We start from the raw sequence: 24,053 nt of genomic DNA, 5'->3' as shown, positions 1-24,053 counted from the left end.
TGCAGCCTAATGGACTGTCCAATTATAACAGTGTGTGCACGTGTGTGTGTGTGTGTGTGTGTGTGTGTTTGTGTGTGTGTGTGTGTAGAGTGAAATAGTGAGAGAGAGAAAAATAGAGAGTGACTGAGTGAGAGATTTTCTGTGGATTTTGTTGGTAGTGTCCCATCTGTTTGTGCAGCCTATGAAATCTCACAATCCTGTCACCAACCACAGGCACACACACACGCGCACGTCTGCCATCGCCACTCAGCAGACATATTTGCAAAATATAGGACGCGGGCTGGAACATCATGACCTCTTTTAGCCAGTTGTATGAGGGCATATAAAGGCACTGCTGCAGACACATCACTGTGTGTGAAGAATGTGGAATTGTGCAGGGAAGCTACATTTGATAAACACACCTGTTGGACCGGTCCACTGTGATGCTCTCTCCTCCGGGAACCAGCTCCTTCACCTCAGTCACTCCATAATGTTCTCGGGTAATCTGCAGAGAGAATCGTGCCCGCCTTGTTTACTGCACAATGCTTTTGCAGTGGATTGCAAAACTACTACTGCAACTAATCAAATAAGAGCAACATTACTTTTAAATAGCATTCTTAGTAAAATCTGTATTTTAACCAGTCAGTTTACTATGAAGTGAATTACAATTAGTATACATACAGTTGTACGCAAATGTTTGAACACACCATCAAATTACGTTTTGTTGATTTTTTAAGTTAATAAATCCCCTGCAGAGATTTAGAGGTCTTAAACATGGCATATCTGCTGTAAATATATTTATAGAGTTTTACATGTTGGAAATAAATTAAAGTTGTAATAACTCTGGCACAGGCCACATTGTATGTCTTATGTTCTTCCTAATATTTTAAATTTAGCAAATAAACTGTAATTGTGCATTAAAATGTGCATGACTGCATTCTCTGCAGAGGATGGGTTAAATTATTATTTTTTAATTAGAAAATAAACAAAACCTTTGCCCAAACTTCAGCAAACATTTGTGTATATTTTTCTCTGCCAAGTACAAGATTTTACAAGATACAAGGAATTTCTCTTGGTGCTGGTGTCATCATAAATTCCAGTATAAATACTTAAAATGTCTATAAAATTACACACTCAGAATAATCTACAAATTAAAATATGACCATATAACAAAATATGCAATTATTACTGTGTCAAACAAAACCTTTTGTTTGTAATTTTACAAGAGAAGGAAAAAAATCAACACAATATCAAGGACAGTTGTCAATTTAAAATAATGTCAAAAAAAAGGTTGGAGATATAAGGTTTTGTCCTGAGAGCAGGCATAAAATTATATTATACTATAATTTATTAAAAAGCTCCTTATTGTGATGCAGGTTTGTTGTAACAGCTTCACCCATTTTATATCCAACACAGGGACTGAGAATAGTTATCATATTAAAAGCAATTTCACAGGCAGGCATTTTTTGAGCTGTGTGTTTCGTAATTGGCTGTATAGCAGATTGGTTAAGTCACTCACTATCTATGTGGGACAATTATAGAAACATTTCTTGCTTTTGATAACTTACAGCAAAGTTGAGACAGAAGGCTTCCTCAATATCATCTCTTTCATAGTCCAACAGCTGCTGGAGACTCCTGTGATAAACACCAATTCAAATTCTCAATCTCCAACTGTAATAATTGTGGATGCTGTTATACAGTAAGGAAATATAAAGAAGTTTCCATTTACAAGGTAAAATGAAGTTTAATATGAAGTCTATAACCACAGTGATTTTTCACATATTTGGAAACTGAGGCAGTGTTTGTATTTGAAATTTGCCCTTTACACTGCACTGATGTTGGGAGAGCAGCCTCTTATTAATTGTGCTTTTTTATCCTCACCCATATTAAATGTTTAGAAACCAATGTCTCATTTAATAAGCTCGGTGACATTTGTTCTATCTGCACAGTTAACTGTCTATCCATCTGTATTATATTCACAGCACCAGATGAGGCCTACAGTTCTACAGAACTTGGATTAAGAGTGCTGACAGACCAGAGCTTTCCCTACTCAACACAGGGCAAACTGACACTCACTGGTTTTAACACACCTTTCCACTGCCAGTATAAAGCAGAGCGCACAGGGCCATTTGTAACGCATTATGAGCCAAACATTCTAACCAAAGAATGGAAAGCTAACTTGAACGAGTACATAGTGTCCCAATAATAGGAAGTGACAGCTGGGAGAGTAATAGCTCAACAGCTGGGACACAGTTGTGCTGTCAATCACAGCAGAACACTCCTGTTTTTCTAGAACGGTTTTAGAACATTAATCACTGTTCCAGAAAAAGGATGCTAGAAGATTCACTACAAATGAATGTAATGCACATACAATAGAAAACAGTTGTCAGCAAACAACTGAATACTCATGTAGCAGTAATAGGTATCTTGTTAGAACAGCTTCCAAATGACAGTTCCTCCATTCAAGAAATAACAACTCTAGTTCACAAGAACCGATGCCAAGTAGGACACAATAAAAGAAAACTCTCCCCCACCTGCGACGGTGCAAAATACAACACTCATAAAAATGCCAATGATCTAACTAAAGCAAAAAGATAGTTAAGCAACCACTTTATCATTGAGAAAGGACAGCACCTCTACTACACGTTCTGGATACGACCCCTCACTGCCAATCTAAGGGTCAATTGTTTCACCGTTTCCTCTCCAGCCATCTGCAAATAATTAGCGGCTAGCGGCCCATGTCCTCCAATTGATACAGGGTTTCTGCTGTGCACTAATTAAACCTTACATAATAACAGGTTACGTAACGTCAGGCTCATGGCAGGGAGCTTTTAGGCTGCAAAATGGGGCAGAAGTTTTTAAAAATGGTCCCCTCCAAAAGCCATTGTAGCCTGGACTGAGGTGAAGCCAAGAATTCAATAATGAAAAACTTGCAGAGGTTAATGGAGCTCCATCGATTTTAGCCAACCCACAGAGAGCACCTAACTTCTCTTCGTCTGACATGTCGAGGTTTATGACAAAGCAGGTAGGATGACATGTTCACTACCTCTAGAACAGAGAAAACTGTTCAGGTTTCTTTGGAACTGTGTGGTGAAAATGGCCCGCACTTATGTAGTTTTTTGCTGCCTATTTATGTGGTAACGCTGGCAGGCAAGATGCTGCTTTTTTGCTTTTGCTTTCACTGTGTCCAGCAAACTGCCCAATAAACGTGGCAATGAAATCTTGAATAATGACTGCTGGCATAAAGAACAAAAGCAGAAATCTTGGGGGATCACAATCAGATAAGCTGGATAACATAAGCCTCGAGTCAAAAAAGCAAAAAAAGAAGTAAAAACAGACAAAAGTACATTGAGAATTCAAACCTCAAGACAGCTATTACCTCTGTTGTTAGCTATGCAATGTACATCTGTCCAGTTCTACAGATAACAGTATGCCATACAGGGTCAGAAACCACTTGAACCACTTGAGATTACTTAACAACACTGAGGCAAGTGTGGGGTATAAGCTTCCATTACTAGTTAGCTATTTGTGAGTTGTTTAACTACACGAGTATGGGGACAACTGGGAACTGGGTAAATTCATTTTTTTACCAAGCTATTTCTTTAGGTTATCCAACACAATCAAAACTTTTAGTTGCGCACCTTCCCTCCGTAGGGGACAGCTCCTTCAGGTCATCCAGAGCAGGACAAACATCCAAAAGTTTCTTGTAGAGCACGAGAGGAAAGTGCAGGTCTACCACTGTGGAGTTATAGATGGCCAGGCCACAGACGATGCCGATTAAGTGGAACCAGTTGTGTTCCACGAAACACTGCAGCACAAACAATTCAGCAGAAAGTCAACACAAATCTACTTCTCATTTACATCAAGCTTTTGTTTTTTTCCAGGTTCCTTTTGGCAGTGCGCCTTCTGGTGTCCATGTAATGGATGTTTACCTGCCCACTAATCATAGGTGTGTGCACTGCTAAGATCTACAACTGACTGAACACATCAACTCCATGACTGTATATGAGCACCATGAAAACATTTGGAAAACAGTTATTACTAAATTGGTATATCGGTTAGCAAACAATATGGGCCAATATAGACAACCGATGGTTTTAACATTATTGGCAAATATATTGCTAAGTTTAAACCAATAATCAATGATAGGGCAAGATGATAGGTAATCTCATATACTACATATGAGAGGAGAACAGGCAGAGATGTTATAAAGGAGCAGTCAGGATACTGGTTGGAAAAAGTAGGCAGGACAAACAGAAAATACACATTTTTATGCATTATTTGAGCAAAGTGTGTTTGTGTGTTGTTTTGAAACGTTAATTTGGTCTTTTAGTTTGGGGTTTATAGGTCTCTGCTCATTCAAAGTGCTTGAAGTCTGGTCTAGTACGAGTGGTAATGCCTGGGGACACTGCCAAGATGGCCATCGAGTGGACAGGCCCTAACCTTAACCTTATAAGGATTTTGGTACAGGCTGAAAGGGCTAATATGAACACCATCATGGTTAAAATAACACGACCATGAAATATGTATTCAAACCTAATCTTAAGTGAGAGAATAACACATTGCAACACAAAAAACTTTCTATTTATATGAAGAACGGAAAAATAAGAAAAATATGAGAAAATGAATCTAAACTAAAACCTCAAAACATTCCTGAAGACTATGCGTGTTTGCTGTTTATTTGCCCTTAAGAAACATAACCGTTGAGAACAGAGTGATATTTCACAATTCACAGCTGACAAATGACAACCATACCAGCCAGTAAAGCACTGTTAAAATGATGGGGTTGAAGTTGTCGGTTATCTGAATTTTGAGCCCCTAAAAAAAGGCCAACATTTTTTCGGTTAACTGAAGTTCTACAGGCTTGAGCACTGTGCCTAAACTTATGATGCTCTAGGTAGGACTCTAAATGATTACATGCAAAATAATGGTTAATGGCTGACAGCTGCAGTTCTGAAGTAACAAAGATGGCTGGGAGAGAACATATGTAGTCCCTACAATCAGTTCCTGGTGGCCCCTGTAATTGTACATCATGTTTTGTACACTTTATTCTGAATGGCCATGTGGTTTGACCAATCCAGCATGGTAATCACTGTTCCAGGAAAGTGAGCTGATCTGGGCTAAATACCTCGGAATCACAGGCTCCATGACGCGGCGTGTTGTCATTCAAAACAACATTAATTCTACCCCTTTTCACCTTTGCAAAACACCCTGTAACAACATAAGATGACCTCAAAGCTATTTTGAATTACTCAGCTAGAAATGATGCGGCAGAGACTGACCGGAATATCCAATGCAGTCCTAAGTAAACAGACAGATTTTTGCTAATTTTAATCCCTCTGTATGTGGGTCCATGCTTCAATTTCTCCTCTAAAAACTACCTGGTTTACATATTAGTTACACAGTTGTTAATATAATTTGTAGTTACTGAAAAATAATCAGAAGAATAAGCCTTCAGTTTAAGGCAATGCTTCTAAAGCACTGTGTACTTAACTGTAACTCAAAAAGGGTCCAGATACTTTGTGAGGAAACAAAGTGTGAAAAGAGCACCAAATCTGAACAGCACTAATCTACAGTGCTACTCCATCATAAAAGCTGTTAGACATCTACCTTAATTTAAGTTGATTATGTTGATTTATACAAATTTTCTACACAGCAGTTGCACATCCTCTTTAGACCCATAAAGAGAGGCGAAGCGTAATGCTAAAACACCATATAAAGCAAATTTGATGGGTCTTAGTGTACAATGGCTGTCATAATCATAAGCCAAAAAGATTTAGAAGGTAGCACAATGAAGGCTTTTAAACTTCCACTGTGGAGGTGTACGGTGGCTCAGTGCAACGTTAATTTAACAAGGCTCGTAGACAGAACTTCACTGTCTAACAGCATCTTTTAACACCTCCTTCCACTGCAGGTCAGTGCTTTTATAGAGGCATAAATCTGCTTGTAAAGATGACTAAAACGACTTGTTTTACAGATGCATTGAGGTGCATAGCTGGACTTTGCCTCAAGTTCAACTCACTTTATCAGAGAACCAGAGCAGGTTGGATTCTGGGTAGTGGGTGAACATGCCATACACTGGATCCATCAGCTCCTTCAGCAAGAGCAGGAAGAATTCTTTGGTGACTCCTCCGGCATCCACTGCCTCCTCGCCATCAAAAATCACCTAGAGTTTGAATCAAACATTAATAAGAGATATTTTACTCTTTTAGTTCCCCTGTGCAATTAATTCAGCTGCATTACCATGTAATTTCTTCCTCTGTAAGGAAAACAGGGTTGCTGCACAATTTTAAAAATCTAATTAAATGTGTTTAACACCTTTTAAGACGTCAACACAGCAAAACTAATACCACTTGAATCACACAACAGTGCACACAAACTCAAATATGGCATGTATTAATATCTTTTTATTTAAAGTGACTGGTTGTGAAAGCATGGATACACGTTGCATTATTCTCCTCAGTGTGTTTGACTTGTCACTTATTAGTTTTGCTGTCCTCTACTCCTTCATCAGTGGTCAGTTTCTTACCACAGGACTGCTGTCAGCTGGGTAGTTTTGGTATGCTGACCGTTTTGAATTAGTTTAATATATAACATGTCCTGTTCTTTAGGAGCCATCTTATTATTTAAATAGAGATGTCCAAATTCAGCCTCTCGCCTCACTATCCAGTCAGATTTGAGGCCTTTTAAATGAATTTTTCATAAAAATATAATTTAGGTAAACACGCTAGGCTAATAAATACTACAGTAAAATTACTTCATTTTTTGTACGTGTATAATGTGACATTTTGGAATGATATGCTTAGATTTTTGGTTTACTTTTTTAATATATGGTCACTTGATATTGTGACAATATCAGGGTGATTACCAACCTTTAGGGGTTTCTTCAGATCCACATCGCTGTAGATTGTAAGCTCCCGAAGTGCGTCACTGACTAAGTGATCCCTTCGCACATGGAGCACTAGAAAGGGGTTCTGCGCCAGCAAAGGTTCCAGGGTTAACAGCATGAAAACATTGTGCAGGTTGGCTCCACTCACTGCCATCTAAAACATTAGGAAAAGTATAAACAATTCATCTGGCTGAAGAACTTTCAATTCTGTTGAAATGACCATAACCAATTATGTTTAGTCAAAACTCAGAAATCAAGGTTGAGGTTCTCTACAATGTTGAAATGAAGAGTCAAAATGCAATACTGAGAAGATTTTGAGAAGATTAATAGGATCTCAAACTTATATGTGATAAATGATCCATCTAAAGTTCTGCAACAGGGGAAGCAGCAGGTGAAACTTTGGTTAATCATACACTGGAAAACTCTGAAAAGCCTTTAAAAAGCTTGAAGTCTGACACCCTCTCACAACAGAGATTTTAGTCACAGACTATGATTTTGCAGGGTGTAACAGCCAATAAGGTGGACTATTCCTTTAAGAGAAGGTCAGGTAGTCTGGACAGATGCATAGCACTGCTGTGCGGGAGAGAGATTTTGTGCTGTAGCATAACAAAGACCACTGGACTTTGCTGCTTCTTTTATTTTCTTTTCGTAAGTAATGCCACTACAGGGTTTCGGACTGGTTTTCCTTCATGTATGAACAGACAAGTGAAGCAATGAGCCCTGGCTTTACATGGTCAATGGTAGCTAATATGTAACTTGTTGGAATACTGTTAATGTGTGTTTGAGTCACTGGTCAGCATCTGATCCACGTGCTTCGCGTTTCATTTGCTTATTTCTCATCACCAAAGCCCCTCGCTATCTGGATTGGAATGAAAACTGAAGCTAGACTGACTCCAAGCAATACAAGGGTCACTATTTGCATGAGCCAAGATTAAAACTTATGATGATACCAAACACATTTGATTTTATTTGAACGTCAAGATGCGAAAAAAACTGAAAAAGACCACCATACTGCCCAGAATCAAGATGGTAAGAGCATGCCACTACTCTAGCAAAACTCTAGTAAAACTCTAGCAAATGATTTTATTCTGACACTGAACATTTGTCTGCGACAGTGAAATCACTTGAAACATCATTTGGTGTAAGTCCAGCATTAGCTGGCATATGACAGACATTCTTTTACCTGCATCTGCAGCTCAGCATCTGTCTGCAACATGGTTGTCTTGGCTTGAGCGTTCAATATGAACGGATAGGCACATAATGTGACAGAACTCTGAAAATGAAAAGCTCTTATTAATACCTATTTTGAACATGTCAAAAGACTCACAAAAGAGGCTTTTCTACTCTGCATCAGCATACCTGTACTGGAGGAGATCGCATTTTCTGTAAAACAATAAGAAAAGACATACAGTAGTTAGAAGATACATGAAAGATAACAGTTCGGGCAGTTTACTGAATAGTAAGGGTTTGGCAATAGGATGAAAAAGACAGCAGGAAAGAAGTGACTCACAATCTCAGCTTTGCTCAGAAACCACTTGAGGTAGTCTTCCTGGATGTCCACCAGACTAGTGACATCGGGGATGTAGAAGCGATTGTACTCCACATGATGGGCTTTCTGGTTCACCTGCACCAGCACAACACAACACAAGAATTTACAACCTAAATCCTGTACAGCAAAGACAAGACAAGAATGCATGCCACAGAAAATGCAAAAAGAGACCACAATATTCCCTGCAAGAAAATGCACACAGGCTATGCTTCAAGAAAGCTAAAGCTAAAAAAAATGATCTATTAGTGCACAGCCATGTGCAACTACAGTTTTTACCAAAAACAAAAGGAAAAAGAAAAAAATCTTAAAAATACAAAAAGACCAAGTCTGGCATTCTATTGACATTTTAACTTCTTTATTGACTATCCATATTAAAGCAATCACCAAAACAGACTTCAATCTCTTAAAAATACAGCCAGAATTAAAAACCTAAAGAAACTCATCCATGCTTTTATCTCCAGCAGGGTGGACTACTGTAACAGTCTCTTAATTATTCCCAAAAAGACCATTAAACAGCTAAGCCTCATTCAGAACGCTACTGCTGAAGTTTTAAACAGGACCAAAAAAACAGAGCACAATACATCAGTTCTAAAATCTTTATACTGGCTTCCGGTATAAAGTTCCAGAACAGACTTTAAAGCACAACTAGGCTACTTTAAAGCAGTGGGAAAACCTCAGGGACTTCTAAGCATTCAGAGAAGACCAACTGATTTCTGGGAACTAAATAATGCATGTCTGTAATTTTCAGTTAATTTTTATTCAATAGAATCATGCTTGTATTTCAACTATGCATGTTTTACAGTATAATTTTTGTTTTGTGTTGGATGGAGACAAAAGGGTTTAATTCTTGAAATGCCCATTGGAAAGCTGGCCAATCAGGTATAGTTTCTCCTCTGTGGTATCTACGTAGATAGGAGCTAAGGGGGCTCTCCTATTAGTTAGGATTTCAAGAACTAAAGAGAAGTCCTATAGCATTAGATTAACTATCAGCATAGTTATTAAGTGACAGCGTCATCTCCCAGTCACATTTTTGATTCCCAATAGCCATCAGAAATACCTGACTCTAAGCCTTCTGAAGGTCCTAGATACGTCACTGACTGTGAACATGAGCAGCAGCCTAATAAAGCAGCAGCAGTTACATACTGGTGCAGCAAGATTAGAGCATAAATCCTGACAAAAATGTCACTGCAAATAGTAGTTAGTAGTGCATTGTAAAAATACATTAAATATCATGATATTATACTTTACTTTGTGTAGTTTCTCCAGCAGTCGTAGCGTAGCGCTAATATAGCTCTCCAGAAATACAGGGATGAGGAGGGCCTTGCCACTGGTAAGCAGAAACACCACGATACTCTTATACATCTCCACCAGCCTGGAGAAAACTTCACAGTCCACCAGTGACCACCAGTTATCTACAGATGAGAAAGAAACAAATATAAAAGACACAAAGAAACTAAAGATAAAATCCTCACAACTGAAGACTGTGAAACCTTCACACGGCTCTTTTGGAATGTAACTGTGGTAAAACAGGAGCCATGTGGTCTTGGAAATGTGTGTGAGGAGAACTGTGCAGTAGCCCACAGCTGAAGACTACGTTATCATACCTAGAACTTTACTGGGGTTGGTGTCCAGTCTGAGGATGGCCATGGCGAGAGGGATGGTGAGGGAGATGTAGTTTTTGGAGTCGTGGAGGGCTGGACACTCAGAAAGGATCAGGTAAATGCGCATGGCCTCCACATCAGGAGGGGAGCAGGGGAGCTGAGGAATCAGCAAGCTCTCAAAGCTCTTGGTGGTCTAGAAACACATACAACCTTCAGTCAATAGACTATTTAGAGTAGACAGAGAGAAAAAATTAAATGATAAATAAATTTTATCAGTCCACATATTTCCATTCAATGAAATGGGATAGAGTAGCATATACAGATTTTGTTACCTCAACATACAACATAATTGCAATTAATGTCTACATATTTTTGGTTTGTAAGCCAAACAATCCCTTCTATCTATTTTTGAGCGAGAGACCACCGTGAAAATGTAATCATAAAAGAAGGCTATGTTTTAACATGCAGTGTAAGCCTCATTCATTCATTCATTCATTGAATGAGATACTCAAAGGAAATTTATTGGAGTTGTTAAGATTTGTTTTGATCAGGAGGAAAAACGTAAATGTATACTGCAATGTTCTAGAGCATGTGACCTTTGGGGCTTTGCTGCTAAACAAATGGGTGCTGAAAAGCTTAAGATGACCCTGAAATTTCTTTAAATAAAAGCTAAGCTGAAGGGACTGCAAACTACCTCAGCTTTCAGAGTTCAATATGGCCACAGTACAAGTAGCCACACACTAATTTTTGTTCAAATACACAACCCTGCATATGTCACACCAGACATCAAAATGAACAATAAATCAAGTTTGGCTGCTGAGCACAAACTGCCTTTTGCAATTAATAGGCTAGCTTTACGTGTGATGACTCACTTTTTCAAATAGTAAGTGGCGGGACCTAAAAAGCCTCTGGGGCTGAACAAAGCTCATCCAGAAACCGTGTCACTAGCCAGATAGCTGCAGGAGATCAGTGGAAAGAAGCAATGTTTCCAGAGCTAAACACCCACAGGTTTTCTGTCTTTGCAAGCTGTGTGTTTTGCTCCAAAACAACTTATGAACATAATATATTTGGGTGAGCTACTTATTATGAGAGAGCAGGACGACAGCATGATACGGTCTTTAAAATTCTTTATTTTTTGTTGAAGTCTTGTTTTGGGTACAAGCCAGGTTCAACGTGATATGCACAGCGTAATGTCATTTAAGTGACTACCAACAAGATCAGTGATATTTATTAATATGAAATACCTGTAGTTTTACAGTCTGACTGTAATAAGTGCTTCTGTAATTTGCCAAATCTGGAGATTCTTCAGTAATAGCACTCCCTTTTCAAATTGACTTCATAGTCATTAGTAGTATAACATTGACATCCAAGCTATGCAGGGAACTTGGGGAAATTGTACACTTAACACTGTATGATAAATTGCCCAGTCATCCCCACAAATCGCACAACCTAACCTTCACTGGTAACCCAACTAAGACAGTGCTTAAGACACAGGTACCTGCTCCAGTAGCCTTGAGTAGGCAGGCTTCATCAATGTCTCAAACAGCAGCCTGACTGAGTTGAGATCGATGCCAGGGACTTTGGGATTGGTTTTAAAATGGCCATCATCACTGTAAAGGTAAAAAAAAAATCCATTTATGTAACATATATTATTAACAAGAAGATAATTTACGATAAAGTATCAGAATAAAACAAAAGCAAGATTGAATTTTTGAAAAGATCTGGGGTCAAAGGTTTATTAGGTTTCATATTCAGAACCCAAATGTAGCATATAGACCCAGAATATAGAAAACATTCTCTCTGAACCAGACCTGACAGCAACCCAGCAACAGCCTGTCCAAACCTGACCTGAACCCACTGCTTTAGAAAAAAGAATAAAATAGGACAAATAAAAATGGGTAAACACAGGCCAAAATCCATTAAATGCAGGAGATGGACCACGATAACATTTGAACCTGATTCAAATCCAACAAATATTTGTACAAACTCGACCAAACCTGACATGCACAGTCAATCACTGTGAATCTGGGACAAACATCTCATACCCTAGACTGTTGTTTCTTTTTGCTTATCTCCCCTTTCCACTTAGTTTGTGCTGCATTTGTTTGGTTTTGAAATGTATTCACGGTAGGTCTTTCTCTAGAATTCAGTCTTCCTTCCTACCTTCTACAACTTCCACCATTAGTTGTACGTTTCCCTGATCAAATTATAAAATGGTGTTAGCACCTGTAATCAATGTTGATATTTGTCACCTGTGCTGGATGAAGGCCACGGACACTGAAACATCATGAGGACTTGAATAAAGAAGTTAATAAAGAATTTATATAAGGAGAGTCATGTTTTTGCCAGTCTGTGATGTATATTTTATAAAGGCAGCTTATCCTCTCGAGCTGTTTGAGCCCAACTTTTGCTTTTTTCATGCCCTACTCTAAGCACGAACCTATGCATGCCTTTGTACACTAAAATTAAATTAAGCATTCTAATCTATAATGCAGGATGGTGCCTCTATAGGACTGATGCCCAAACCTTCTGTTCCCCTTACAGTGTACAACAGTATATTGGAGCAGACAAAAACAAGTGCTGTGACCCTCCAGGACTAGACCCTGCGCAAGCCAGCTGAAGGATGGATGGACAGATAAAACGATGAATTGGCAGAGTGGGTTCAGGGATGAAAAGAGACCAGCCTGCATCTGTCCCTCTTTATCTCTGTGGCTGCTCTGAGGGGGGATCATCTACAATCATTTTCCGTATAAACACAGCGGTAAGTTAAGCCATTACACAGACACAAACACGGCCTGTCTCCATGATGATCAAAGCATGGAGGTCAGAGCCCTATTTACAGTACACTGAGATATGGAGAAAAACTACAACCACCATAAATAAGAGCTCGTGGCTGGCACAGATACAAGCATGATGTGATCGGAAATTCCACAGTGTGTTTAGAAATATTTAATCTGTACCCATATATTAGGATTGGTGTCGCACAAAAATATTATATTTAAGATTTATCAGTATTGATAAACATAAAAAAGCTTGACTGCAAGATATGTAATCTGCTAGATGCTCCAGGTTGTTTTTAAGGATCAGTTCAAAGTATATAAAAACAGTCTGGTTAACATTTACAGTACTGTGTAAAATAAAAAAAAACATATGCATATACACCAGATCTGCTAAGACATGTTTGAAGTACAAATTTACCACCATTACTTTACTCCAAACTCTGCCAACAAACAGTAGAAGTCAACAGTCACCAAAACTATCCATAAATACAACTCCAAAACTTCTCTCAACCTGCTCAAACTGCATCTAAGTCTTATTAAAATCATGCAGACTTGTTAGTGTAGTTTAGAGGACAGAATGACTTGCTGTGAGCTATAAAAATCACCATAACTTCACCATGTAGCTGAATGGGCAGCCACCCTTCACAGGTGTTGTGTTCAAATCCAACTCCTCTTTGCAAGCACGCAAGTCACGCAGGTGTTGTTTCAATTTATAAATAACTGCTAGTCTTAAATTTTTTAATTATATATGCTTATAAACAAGTACAACAGATGAAAACAACCAAGAGCCCATACATTCACACGATGCGAATACACACAAAGTTGAGTTGGAAGAGCAGAATTTGGCAAAACATCATTGTCTAAAGTGACTGATCAGCTACAGGGCGAAGTTTTGTTCATTTTATAATTGATCATAAGTCATACTGTGTGCTACATCATATTGACGTGTCTGCACGATCTTAAAGAAGACCTGGATGTGCGTTGAAAGAAGTCTTGGGGATGCATTTACAGAAACGATCTGAGTGACTGTTGACTTTTAGTGTTTGTTAGCAACATTAGCCCAGTAGCTCCAGTGCTAAACTAAACAGGGAACATTTGGACATCAAACATGTCTTGGCTGATCGATTACTTTTGAAGAACGTGGAAAATTGTGTACATTTTTGTGCCAAATAATTCTTTTAATGCAAACTTAAATATTAAGCAATTCCTTTAGGTAAAAGCTGTCATACTGAACGTTATCATTACCAGACAGGGACACTTCAGAAGCATGATAAGTTTCTCTCTATACATACCCCAATCTAACCAGTTAATCGCACTCCACAGACCACCATGTGGTGTCCCTAAACTCCACTGCAAGCCATCTGACCACTTTAACTAAATATTCAAGAGGGACTTGTATTAGAGCAGACTTTTTTCTCTCAGGCATAATACCACGCAGAGAGTAAATGATACCAGTTGAGACTTATGTAACCAAATAATCTCTCTCTCAAATGTCTGGCTGGCTTTGTAGTGAAGGAGATTAATGTGAAGTATGATCTAGTGAGGACAGCATTATGTAGATGATGATGATAATGTTGATGATTCCAAGGGTCATTCCCCATGAAGGGATAATCATCTAGTCATGATTCAGCCAAAATATGTCCTGTTCTTTTATAGGACAGGGCAGGGAATAAAAGTCTGGATGTACATGCGTGCGAGAGGGTGTGTGCGGGCATGCATGCGAGAGAGAGAGAGACAAAGAGAAAGAAAGAAAGAAAAAAAGATAGGTGACTAAACTGCTCATTATCTAAATGCACTCAATAACCCACTGAACCCTCCCTACTCTGCACCCTCCTCTCTAAAACACATCAGCAGGTTTGGAGGATGACCCCAAGCTTTTAATGCATTATGGGACCAATGAGACGTCATTGGTGCGTTGTACTTTCCTGCCAGCATGTTAACAAATTGAATCACGAATGAATAAAAAGCTAGTGTGTAATGAATAAAAGCTAGTGCATGGGAGGGGGTCAGCATCATAAAATTGTTTGGGTGAAGTTTTCCTTGAAAGGGCATCATTCACATGGATTAATCATCAATGGTTACCTCTGGTCCAAAAAGCTGGCGTTCCAACATGCAGTCGAGGACAACAGAAGGATGATGTCACTGCATAAGGAACAAAGAATAAGTCCATAAACCAAACATTTGACAAATGTACACATGCATACAGTTTTACATATTTAAGATTCTTCTTCTTATTTCATTTTTCAATGTAGCGCCTCTCCAGTAACTTCTGCGCACTGATGGTAACTGAAACAAATGAAAAAAGTTTTTTTGTTGTTCATCGGTTGATATTAACATATTGGAAATAAATACATAAATCGTATGCAAAAGTTATGGTTCATTTTATATTATATTTCCCAATATGTTACATCCAACAAATAAATAGACTGTTTATCGTAACTTACAGATGACAGCATGTTAAATATGTCTGCACCTTATTCCACTACCTCATGTCTAGAAATCTGTGCTGTGTCGGTGCTCACTGTCCGGTCTGTTTACTGTGTCTAATGTCTGTTTAATTTATCGTATTTATTGGATTGTTTCTAGCTTAATTTCTGTTTGCACACTGTCTGAACGTTCGCACTTTGTAATTTTGTACTTTGTACTTTTGTAATTTTGTTCCTTGTTGCGCCTTGTTCCTGGAGGAACGTAATTTCACTCCACTGTGTACTTGTACATAGATGGAATGACAATAAAAGCCTCTTGACTTGGCTTGACTAAACAGACACTGCACTGACATGCAAAAATGCTATATTTACTGCAATATATGCCATTGTTCACTGTAGAGGATGTGGAAACTTCTCTTAGAAAATCAACAAAACGTAATTTGACTGGCTTGACCACTTTTGCATATGAATGTAAATAGTTTTGAGAGTATGTATTTACATACAGCAGCACATATCTGAGATTTTTCTCCAAACGTACCAAGCAGGGAGTGTCTCTCAGCACTAAGTTTAGCAACAGAGCTTCAGTGAAGATACCAAAGTTAATGATCACCTGTATGTGTAGTATCCCTACTGGTTACTAACCAAAACATCCGCATGTTTTTGTCCAGCATAATAAAAAAAGCACATGCAGTCGTTGTATAGACAGAAACAACACCAGCAGATAAAAGACTGATCATTTACAGAATGCCACTCCACAGCAATGCCGCTGTTCACATGCTTGCATTGTTAGAGGGGAATTCCACTAGTTTCTCAAATTGTCTGCATAACTGATCATTAAGATCTAAACATACTCAGAGTGGTTTGATGTGAAATGCCTCATTCTAGAGAAACTTGCAGAGTCAGAATTTTTTACAACGGTGGTGAGAACTAGACATCCAAAGTATTTAACGCCTCTTAAAGCTACTTCACAGAAGGATGTCTGATGTCAGAGACAATGTTTTGCGAGAAGGTTTTAGTCTAAAACGGTATATGCAAGGTGCTGTAATGCAAAATAGTTCCCAAACATAGCTTATTCAGATTTACCATTCTAATCATAACATATCGCTGCTGTCGGAGCAAAACCAAATCTCCAAAATGGTAACTTTACAGGAGAAGCTAAACACATACTTTACTTTTAATGTAAGTCAATGGAACCAGAATTCTTTCCAAGTCTTTTTTGGGCCGTTTCTTTTGGTCCGTTAATCGTGAAATTTACACACAGTGTAAAGGGCAATAGGCATTTTCAAATTATGCCAAAAACTGAAAAATGACAAAAAACGGAGATAACAGCAGCGGTATGTAAACTCAGAAGACAAGTGTAGGGCTGTGTAGACATTATCACCCCTGGTTCTTAAGATCACCACTGTAAAGAAATCAGAATGAATTAATTTCTCTACAAAGCACCAATACATCAATACAACCAATCTCAACGACTTTGTTTACATCAACAAAGATTAAGTTACACATAAAATTTGAAAAACTGGTGGAATACCCCTTTCATTAGTGATGGTTTGGTTTATATATATATAAAAAAATATATATATATATATATATATATATATATATACATACATATATATATATGAGCACTTATAAAAGTTCATAGTGAATAACACTCATAGCGACTCCACTCACTTTGTGATGCTGGAATCCGAATTGTCGAGGAGCTTCAATCTCCAACTGTTTAGACTCTCATAATTAATCAGAGAAATGCTTTTAGACGTGCTGATAATGCGAAAGTCCTCTGGGCATCTCTGTACACACACACACACACACACACACACACACACACACACACACACACACAGTTAAGATAACTCTAAACAATTTCCCACTGTGCACACTGCAAGGCCACCTCATATCAATGTTTAGACTAAGTGTATTTCCAAGCACAGATTAAACAGGAAATGCCAAGTCAACAGACTAAATCCACTTTACTGTTTCTGTGTGCAATTCTACAAGTTTGTGGGTTAGAGCACCACCATGTGGACAACAAGAAGTAGTGCAATTACTGGAAAGAGGAGACACTCGTTACCAAGGTCAGACCAAAGCACAGAACAGCAATTACGTTAGCCCTTAATTAAAGCTTGATCATTGGGATCTGGAGGCTTTATGAGAGTAAACCATATGAAATCTGATGCGACCTCTAAGTGAAAAACAGAGTTCATTACTCATCCACAGATTGCCTTAGGGAATGAACCAATCTGCTATAAATGTGTGCCTTAGTTTAACTTTTTCAACAAGGGTTTCATTAGGATTACAAAGTTGTTTTCTCACCTGCTAGTCAGGGTTATTACAGTTAACTAAAACTATTACTAAAATGAAAACTAGCAGTGAAAAAAAATGTGCTTGTTAACTTTAAAAAACAAAAATGACAGTTTTCAAAAACATGAAAACTACAACCAGTTGTCCACAGCACAACTAAAACTAAAAAGAATTACTGAGAAAAAACGTTTAGTTTTTGTTTTCTCATTGTGTGAATGAGAGTTTAGAAGTGGATCCCTTCTGTGTTCGACCATCTTTGGTAAAGTGGAAGCCAAGCAACTGTGGTATTTATTTTATTCTACCTTATCAGTTACCATCTATAACGCCATAGTAATAAGAACTAAAACTGAAATTGAAATTAAATAAACACTAAATTAAACTACTACTTTTCAGAAAACAAAAACAAAACTAGAACTATGAATGCACAATTAAGACTAACTGAAACTAAACTGGCTAACAACAAAATGAAAAACAAAAAAAAAAAACTAATAAAAACTCAAAACTAGAATAACTCTGCTGCTACTAAAGATGGGCAATATGACTATATTTTCTCATTATCATGATAAATGTTGTTATGGTGGCAAACAATACACTTTTCTGAATAATCTTGGAAATAAAACTGCCCAACCGTTTCTGCATAATTGGTCCTGTTTAACTGGAGTTAGCGCAGTACAACAAGTGAAATGTTGAATAAATTCACTGTATCTAATCCAGTTTTTGAGGGCATTGTTTTTGATTGTTCATTGTGCTTCTGTGTAAAATTATTGTGAAACGCAATGTGTGTCGTGTTGTCTTTAAGTACCATGATATAATATTTCTGCCACATGCCCCACCCTTTTCTGTTACATGTGATCAAAATAACTACTGATAATTTGAGCTATACTGCACTGTGAAGTGGTCTACCTTGTCATGTGACAGCAAGAGGAAGCTGTGATCCCCTCCGCAGTGAATCCTGTTGATGCTGTATCTCTCTGTGTCTGTTCCAGGAAAGAAATGAAATGGCATCTCTCACATCCCTCTGTACTGAACAGCTGCACATGCACTTCATTACACACACAATAATGTACATAATCACTGTGCCTTTCCCACCATCCTCTACTATAGTCAGTGCACACATGCACTTTAATTTACTGCAAATGTACAGTTGCAATCCCTGGTGAAATCACGTTTCACCACAGAAAGAACCATTTAATCATGAGATGATTCTATATAAAACTCATGGTTTTAAACAGAACCACTGCTTTTACTAAAGAACCCTTGAAAAATCATCTTTTTTTGTGTGTGTAGGAATTAATATCTCCCTTGCAGTTATTATGTTCTACTACACATTTTTTCATCCATACTGCCTCCTTATTGTTTAATCTCAACGCAAATAACTGCGGTTACGGCAAAGGAACATATCGTTTATGCTGTAAATTGTAATTCTGTTTTTCTAAGGATCATGCTCCTCTTCTCCTGAGGTGACACTGTCCCAACTCAAATCCTCCCTCGTCTAACCTGAGTCACAGATGCCTAAAATGTCTGAGTCAAGCCCTGCCATCTGTTCTCCCGAGTGTGGTGGGACTTCAGTCGATTTTCTCCAGCAACAAGGAAGCACCCTCCTGATGCTGTCCCTCCAGCTCTCTGCCCTGGACCTCCTGTCTGCAAACAGCACAGCTACTGCCAACACTGGTACTGCAGTATTGCAAATGCGAATGTGGTCATGGGTGCTAAACTCAGCCCTGCAGAGATTAGAGTTTCACCCCTTCTGACACTCTGATTTTGACTCCTGAAGGACCTGCTAATTAGCTGATGATTGAATAAGGGGTGTTAAATGAGGTAGATGATAAACTCCACAGTGCTACAATCTTCTAGAACTGAAGGAGAAGTGGTAGATGTTCTCTGTTGGTAATTAGGCCTGGGTGATGTCTCGATTATTGATTTATGTCTCCCCCAAATCAACACAAGTGATGCGATTTTAGTTCATATGTTTTTTAAATCATATTATAAATATAAACTGTTTTCATGAAAATCATTAGAAAATACATGGTCTGAGTAACCTAACATCTTCAGAAAACTACTTCACTTGTCATTGTAATAGTCGTTTCTGCAAATATGCATTTATGAGCTCCTCCTGGTGTAGGTTCATGGTAACTTGCGTGCTAGGATCACCCCTTACTGGAGAAACGTCAGACGGCAACAAGCTCCAAATGAGTCATTTCCAAAGCCGCGCCCACATGCTTTAAATACTAAAAAAACAAAAGGTGTTTTCTGTTGTTATTGTGGATACACTCTGGAATTAAGCTATAGATGCTTTTGGAAAACCATCTAGCATTTAATTTTATCATCTGAACCACCAGGACACTTTGGTATGAAAAATGCTGCAAATTTGTCTCAAGACAGTAATTCACATTCTGGGAAACCCACAGCAGGGACAGTGGGGAATTTACTTTATGCATAATGGCATTTTATAATAACTATTATTATATGACCACCAATAAGTGAACAACACAAATAATATAAAAATACTACTTAGTGTTCCTTTAATTTGTGTCAAATTAAAAGCAGTGAAAATAATGAACACTGGTAATCTTTATATGGATGCAATGAAAAATAACCAAGGGTTATTTCCACAGACTTTCTGTCTAGTTTACTAACCTGTTGTTTGTGTGCTGCTGAGATATGGAGGCTGAATATTTCGGACAGGCATGGGGATCTTGGCATGTCCTCTGGTTCCTAAGCCAAGTTGGCCGTGAGCATTGCAGCCAAAGGCGTAAACCAGGCCAGTGGAGGGCACGAACGCCAAGGTGTGGTGCCTGACAGAGATATACCCACACACAGTGGTATGTGGTCAAACCACCAGTGCAGCCTACCGATCTTTACAAAGATGTGAGCTCATATTATAAATAACTGGCACACTCAGAACTTTACGCTTGTGTAATGACTTCTCCACAGACACGAGCCACATGTTTAACATGTCTGCTGTCTAAAGAGAGATGCCAGTGTTCAAGACCTCCATTAAACCCTCTCCCACACTGTACATATGCGGCAAAAATAACATCACCTAAAAATATTAAAAGGTCTAATCTAAGATGATGCAGTTATATGAAAAATGAATGCATTGATTATATCATAACAGACTTACTTGCCACAAGCGATCTGAGACACTTCCGTGCCCATGAGCTCCAGAACTCTGCGTGGCAGAGGCTCATTATTGGTGGAGTCATGGCCTAGCTGTCCTCTTGACCCATTTCCAAATGTGAATAAGCCTCCATCCTGCTCAAACACACAGCAGCAACAAGTCAAGGGGTGGTCATCCCAATATTTATTGCTAGAGACCACATGAACATTATGACTTTCTACATTAGGGTGGCAAAGTCAGGAAAGAAATGAAATGGATGAATTTACAGATTTACTGGGACTAATATCAATGTGTAATAGAAGGGTGCTTGAAGTGTAACGTATTTAAAAGAAATATTACCATCCATTAAAAAAATTAGGCAAACACTGATAAATGCACACCTTTAAAGCACATACATGAAACAAGCACAAAATGTGTAATAATCAATTTTGAAATGGCAGATTTAAAGGAGTTAAAGAGACCATCGCCAAAGTATCTAAATGCATTGCCGGCAAAACACTTAATGTGACAAGGTGAAAACCTAAATGCCAGTTAAACGTTAAAAAGTTAATTAACAGACCACAGAACTGCACCACTTAGAGATTTTTGTAGCTCTAACTCACCTGAACTGAGCTCATCATGAGCTGACAATACTAAATGCAGTCTTATGACCCTCCAAGGTCCATCTTAACAAAAGTTTTCAAACTGGTTGCCAAAAAAAGTACATAGGCCTATATTTTGGTATTCTCAATAAGATATTCTTGAGATTTGAGGAAAATAATTTCTAGATTTAAGAAATTCAAGATCTGAGAAAAATGTTTCATAAAATCTCCCACAGCAATATCACATCATCATTATAAGAGAGCAGTTGAATGACTCAAGGCATGCACACACACCAACTGACTGACTGGTGTGGTTGGCCATAGCCTGTAGCAGCATCTAGCAGCTAACCAAACAGCTAATTTGTACCTATTGCCTTTATTCAATAGGTCTTCTAAAAAGAATCAAACTTTATAAGGCTCATTTTTGTATGGGCTTTAAACGGCAATGAGGCTGAGAAGCTCCAGCACAGGTGAGATAGTAGAGGTTTTGAGCGCTGTACCTTGGTCAGAGCGGCTGTGTGCTCCTCTCCGCAGCTGATGTAGACCACTTTCTGGGACCGAAGGAATTTAATATGGCAGGGAACGGCCCGATCTGTATGAGCAGGGAGAAAACCAAAAACACACATCTGTAAAACATGTTTCTGTGGTTGCAGTGGTTCATGAGCACAGACAACGGATTTTAGATTAATCAACAAATGCAGTATTCAGGGCAAAGGAAGAAAAGCATAAAAGGGTTTTGAGAGCAGTGTCAGAGGAACAAGGGGGTAGTGTACTTCCCACAATCACTAGCCAGGTCTGACCAAAAATAAATAAATAAATAAATAAAAAATAACATTTTACAGAACAGCTCTTTACTGTCACACATTTAGCAAGCACCGCAGAGCAAAGGTTGCAGTACACAGCGGCCATTTAGAAGAGTTTTTTGAGCAGAGACACTCACTAAGACTGCCTGACCTACGCTCAAAGTGCACTAGTACCTCACATTCAGCACTTGTTCACTCGATCTTTCATCATTTTGATAATACTCGATTACACTATTTTAACAGAAGGGCAACAGTTTTTAAATGAAACATCAGTATTATGTGTGAACTGTTAGATCTAGAAGGATGAACAGAGCTGTAGAATGAACTGTAATCTATTTGCATATGTCTACTGTTTTTTCTTTCTACTGCTCACACTCATTAACTTTTTTGACACTTGGTGTCTGGTCATTAAAACGTGCATACATATACACATACAAGGGAGTCCGATATACAACACTCACTTGTGGAAGTTGTTATAGAGATGACTGCATCTCTACTGGGTAACCCGAGATCAGATTGCATCATGAACAACATGTAGCTGATCACAACAGCAAAAGAAAGCTTTTTTATAGGCTATTTTCTAGACACTCTGCATTTGTGAGCTTAGGACAAAGAAAGTACAACCCTATTTTCCAAAAAGTTGGGATGCTGTGCAGAATCTAAATAAAAAATAGGATGCAATGATATGCAAATCATGTAAACCATATTTTTAAAGGAAAATACTACAAAGACAATATATCAAATGTTGAAACTGAGAAATTTTATTGTTTTTTGAAAAATATGTGCCCATTTTGAATTTGATACCAACAATATGTTCCGAAAAAGTTGGGACGGGGGCATGTTTACCACTGTGTTTCATCACCTCTTCTTTTAACAACACTCTGTAAGCGTTTGTGAACTGAGGAGACACTGCTGTAGTTTTGAAAGTGAAATGTTTTCCCGTTCTTGTTTTGATATAAGATTTCAGCTGCTCAATAATTCGGAGTCTCCTTTGTTGTATTTTCCATTTTTATAATGTGCCAAATGTTTTCAGTGGTGACATGTCTGGACTGCAGGCAGGTCAGTTTAGCACCCAGCCTCTTTTAATATGGAGCAATGCTGTTGTAATACATATAGAATGTGATTAGGTACTGTCTTACTGAAATATGCAAGGCCTTCCCTGAAAAAGACGTCATCTGGATGGCAGCATATGTTGCCAAAACATGGACACAATGTCCATGATTTCCAAAAAGAATTTTAAATGTTGATTCGTCGGCTCACAGCACACTTTTCCACTTTCCCTCAGTCCATTTTGGGCTCCGGCCCAGAGAAGGTGGCAGCGCTTCTGGATCCTGTTTGTATATGGTTTCTTCTTTGCATTGCAGAGTATTAACTTGCATTTGTGGATGCAGTGACAAACTGTTTTCACAAACAGTGGTTTACAGAAGTGTTCCTGAGCCCATGCAGTGATTTCCACTACAGAATCATGTCTGTTTTTAACGCAGTGCCGTCTGAGAGCCCAGAGATCACGGCCAGCAAATACTGGTTTTTGGCCTTGTTCCTTGCATGCAGAGATTTTTCCAGAATCTTTTAATGATATTATGTACTGCAGATAATGAAAAACAAAAGGTTTTTGCTATTTTACATTGAGAAACGTTATTCTTGAATTGTTGCCCATGCAGTCTTTCACAGAATGGTGAACCCCTCCCCACTTGACTCTCTGGGATGCTTTTTTATACCCAATCATGTTACTGACCTGTTGCCAATTAACCACCAGGTGTTTTTTTTAGCATTACACAACTTCACCAGCCTTTTGTTGCTCCCGTCCCAACTTTTTTGGAATGTGTCGTTGGCATTAAATTCAAAATGGACATACATCTTTCAAAAAACAATAAAATTTCTCAGTTTCAACATTTCGTATGTTGTCTTTGTACTACTTTCAATTAAATATGGGGTTCGATTTGCACATCATTGAATTTTGTTTTTTTTTATTTACATTTTGCACAGCATCCCAACTTTTTTGGAAATGGGGCTGTAAAAG

General features: G+C 38.3%; 1 protein-coding gene across 6 annotated transcripts in view; it reads right to left on the bottom strand.

Moving 5' to 3' along the window:
• herc3 (HECT and RLD domain containing E3 ubiquitin protein ligase 3) overlaps positions 1-24,053 on the bottom strand; it is a 43,365-nt gene that overhangs the window by 7,746 nt on the left and 11,566 nt on the right. For 4 of the 6 annotated variants that reach the window (XR_005007448.1, XM_036574984.1, XM_036574983.1 and 1 more), the window contains 17 exons: positions 21,731-21,822; positions 20,653-20,783; positions 20,166-20,323; positions 18,432-18,505; positions 16,899-17,017; positions 14,881-14,940; positions 11,517-11,628; positions 10,022-10,211; positions 9,666-9,829; positions 8,379-8,492; positions 8,228-8,251; positions 8,052-8,141; positions 6,852-7,022; positions 6,002-6,145; positions 3,621-3,787; positions 1,548-1,614; positions 402-484 (listed from right to left, as the gene is read on the bottom strand). Coding sequence is in view for 5 of the 6 variants with exons in the window: in XM_036574984.1 (XP_036430877.1) it covers positions 402-484; positions 1,548-1,614; positions 3,621-3,787; positions 6,002-6,145; positions 6,852-7,022; positions 8,052-8,141; positions 8,228-8,251; positions 8,379-8,492; positions 9,666-9,829; positions 10,022-10,211; positions 11,517-11,628; positions 14,881-14,940; positions 16,899-17,017; positions 18,432-18,505; positions 20,166-20,323; positions 20,653-20,783; positions 21,731-21,822 (1,960 nt within the window). In the remaining variant the exon portion in view is untranslated. Of the gene's footprint in view, positions 1-401; positions 485-1,547; positions 1,615-3,620; positions 3,788-6,001; positions 6,146-6,851; positions 7,023-8,051; positions 8,142-8,227; positions 8,252-8,378; positions 8,493-9,665; positions 9,830-10,021; positions 10,212-11,516; positions 11,629-14,880; positions 14,941-16,898; positions 17,018-18,431; positions 18,506-18,798; positions 19,757-20,165; positions 20,324-20,652; positions 20,784-21,730; positions 21,823-24,053 lie in introns of those variants that run through there. The other 2 variants (XM_036574987.1, XM_036574986.1) reach the window with 2 other exon arrangements.

The sequence above is a fragment of the Colossoma macropomum genome, unplaced genomic scaffold (assembly GCF_904425465.1).
Source record: "Colossoma macropomum unplaced genomic scaffold, Colossoma_macropomum, whole genome shotgun sequence".
NCBI lineage: Eukaryota > Metazoa > Chordata > Actinopteri > Characiformes > Serrasalmidae > Colossoma > Colossoma macropomum.
This window is presented reverse-complemented; position numbering and strand designations above follow the sequence as displayed.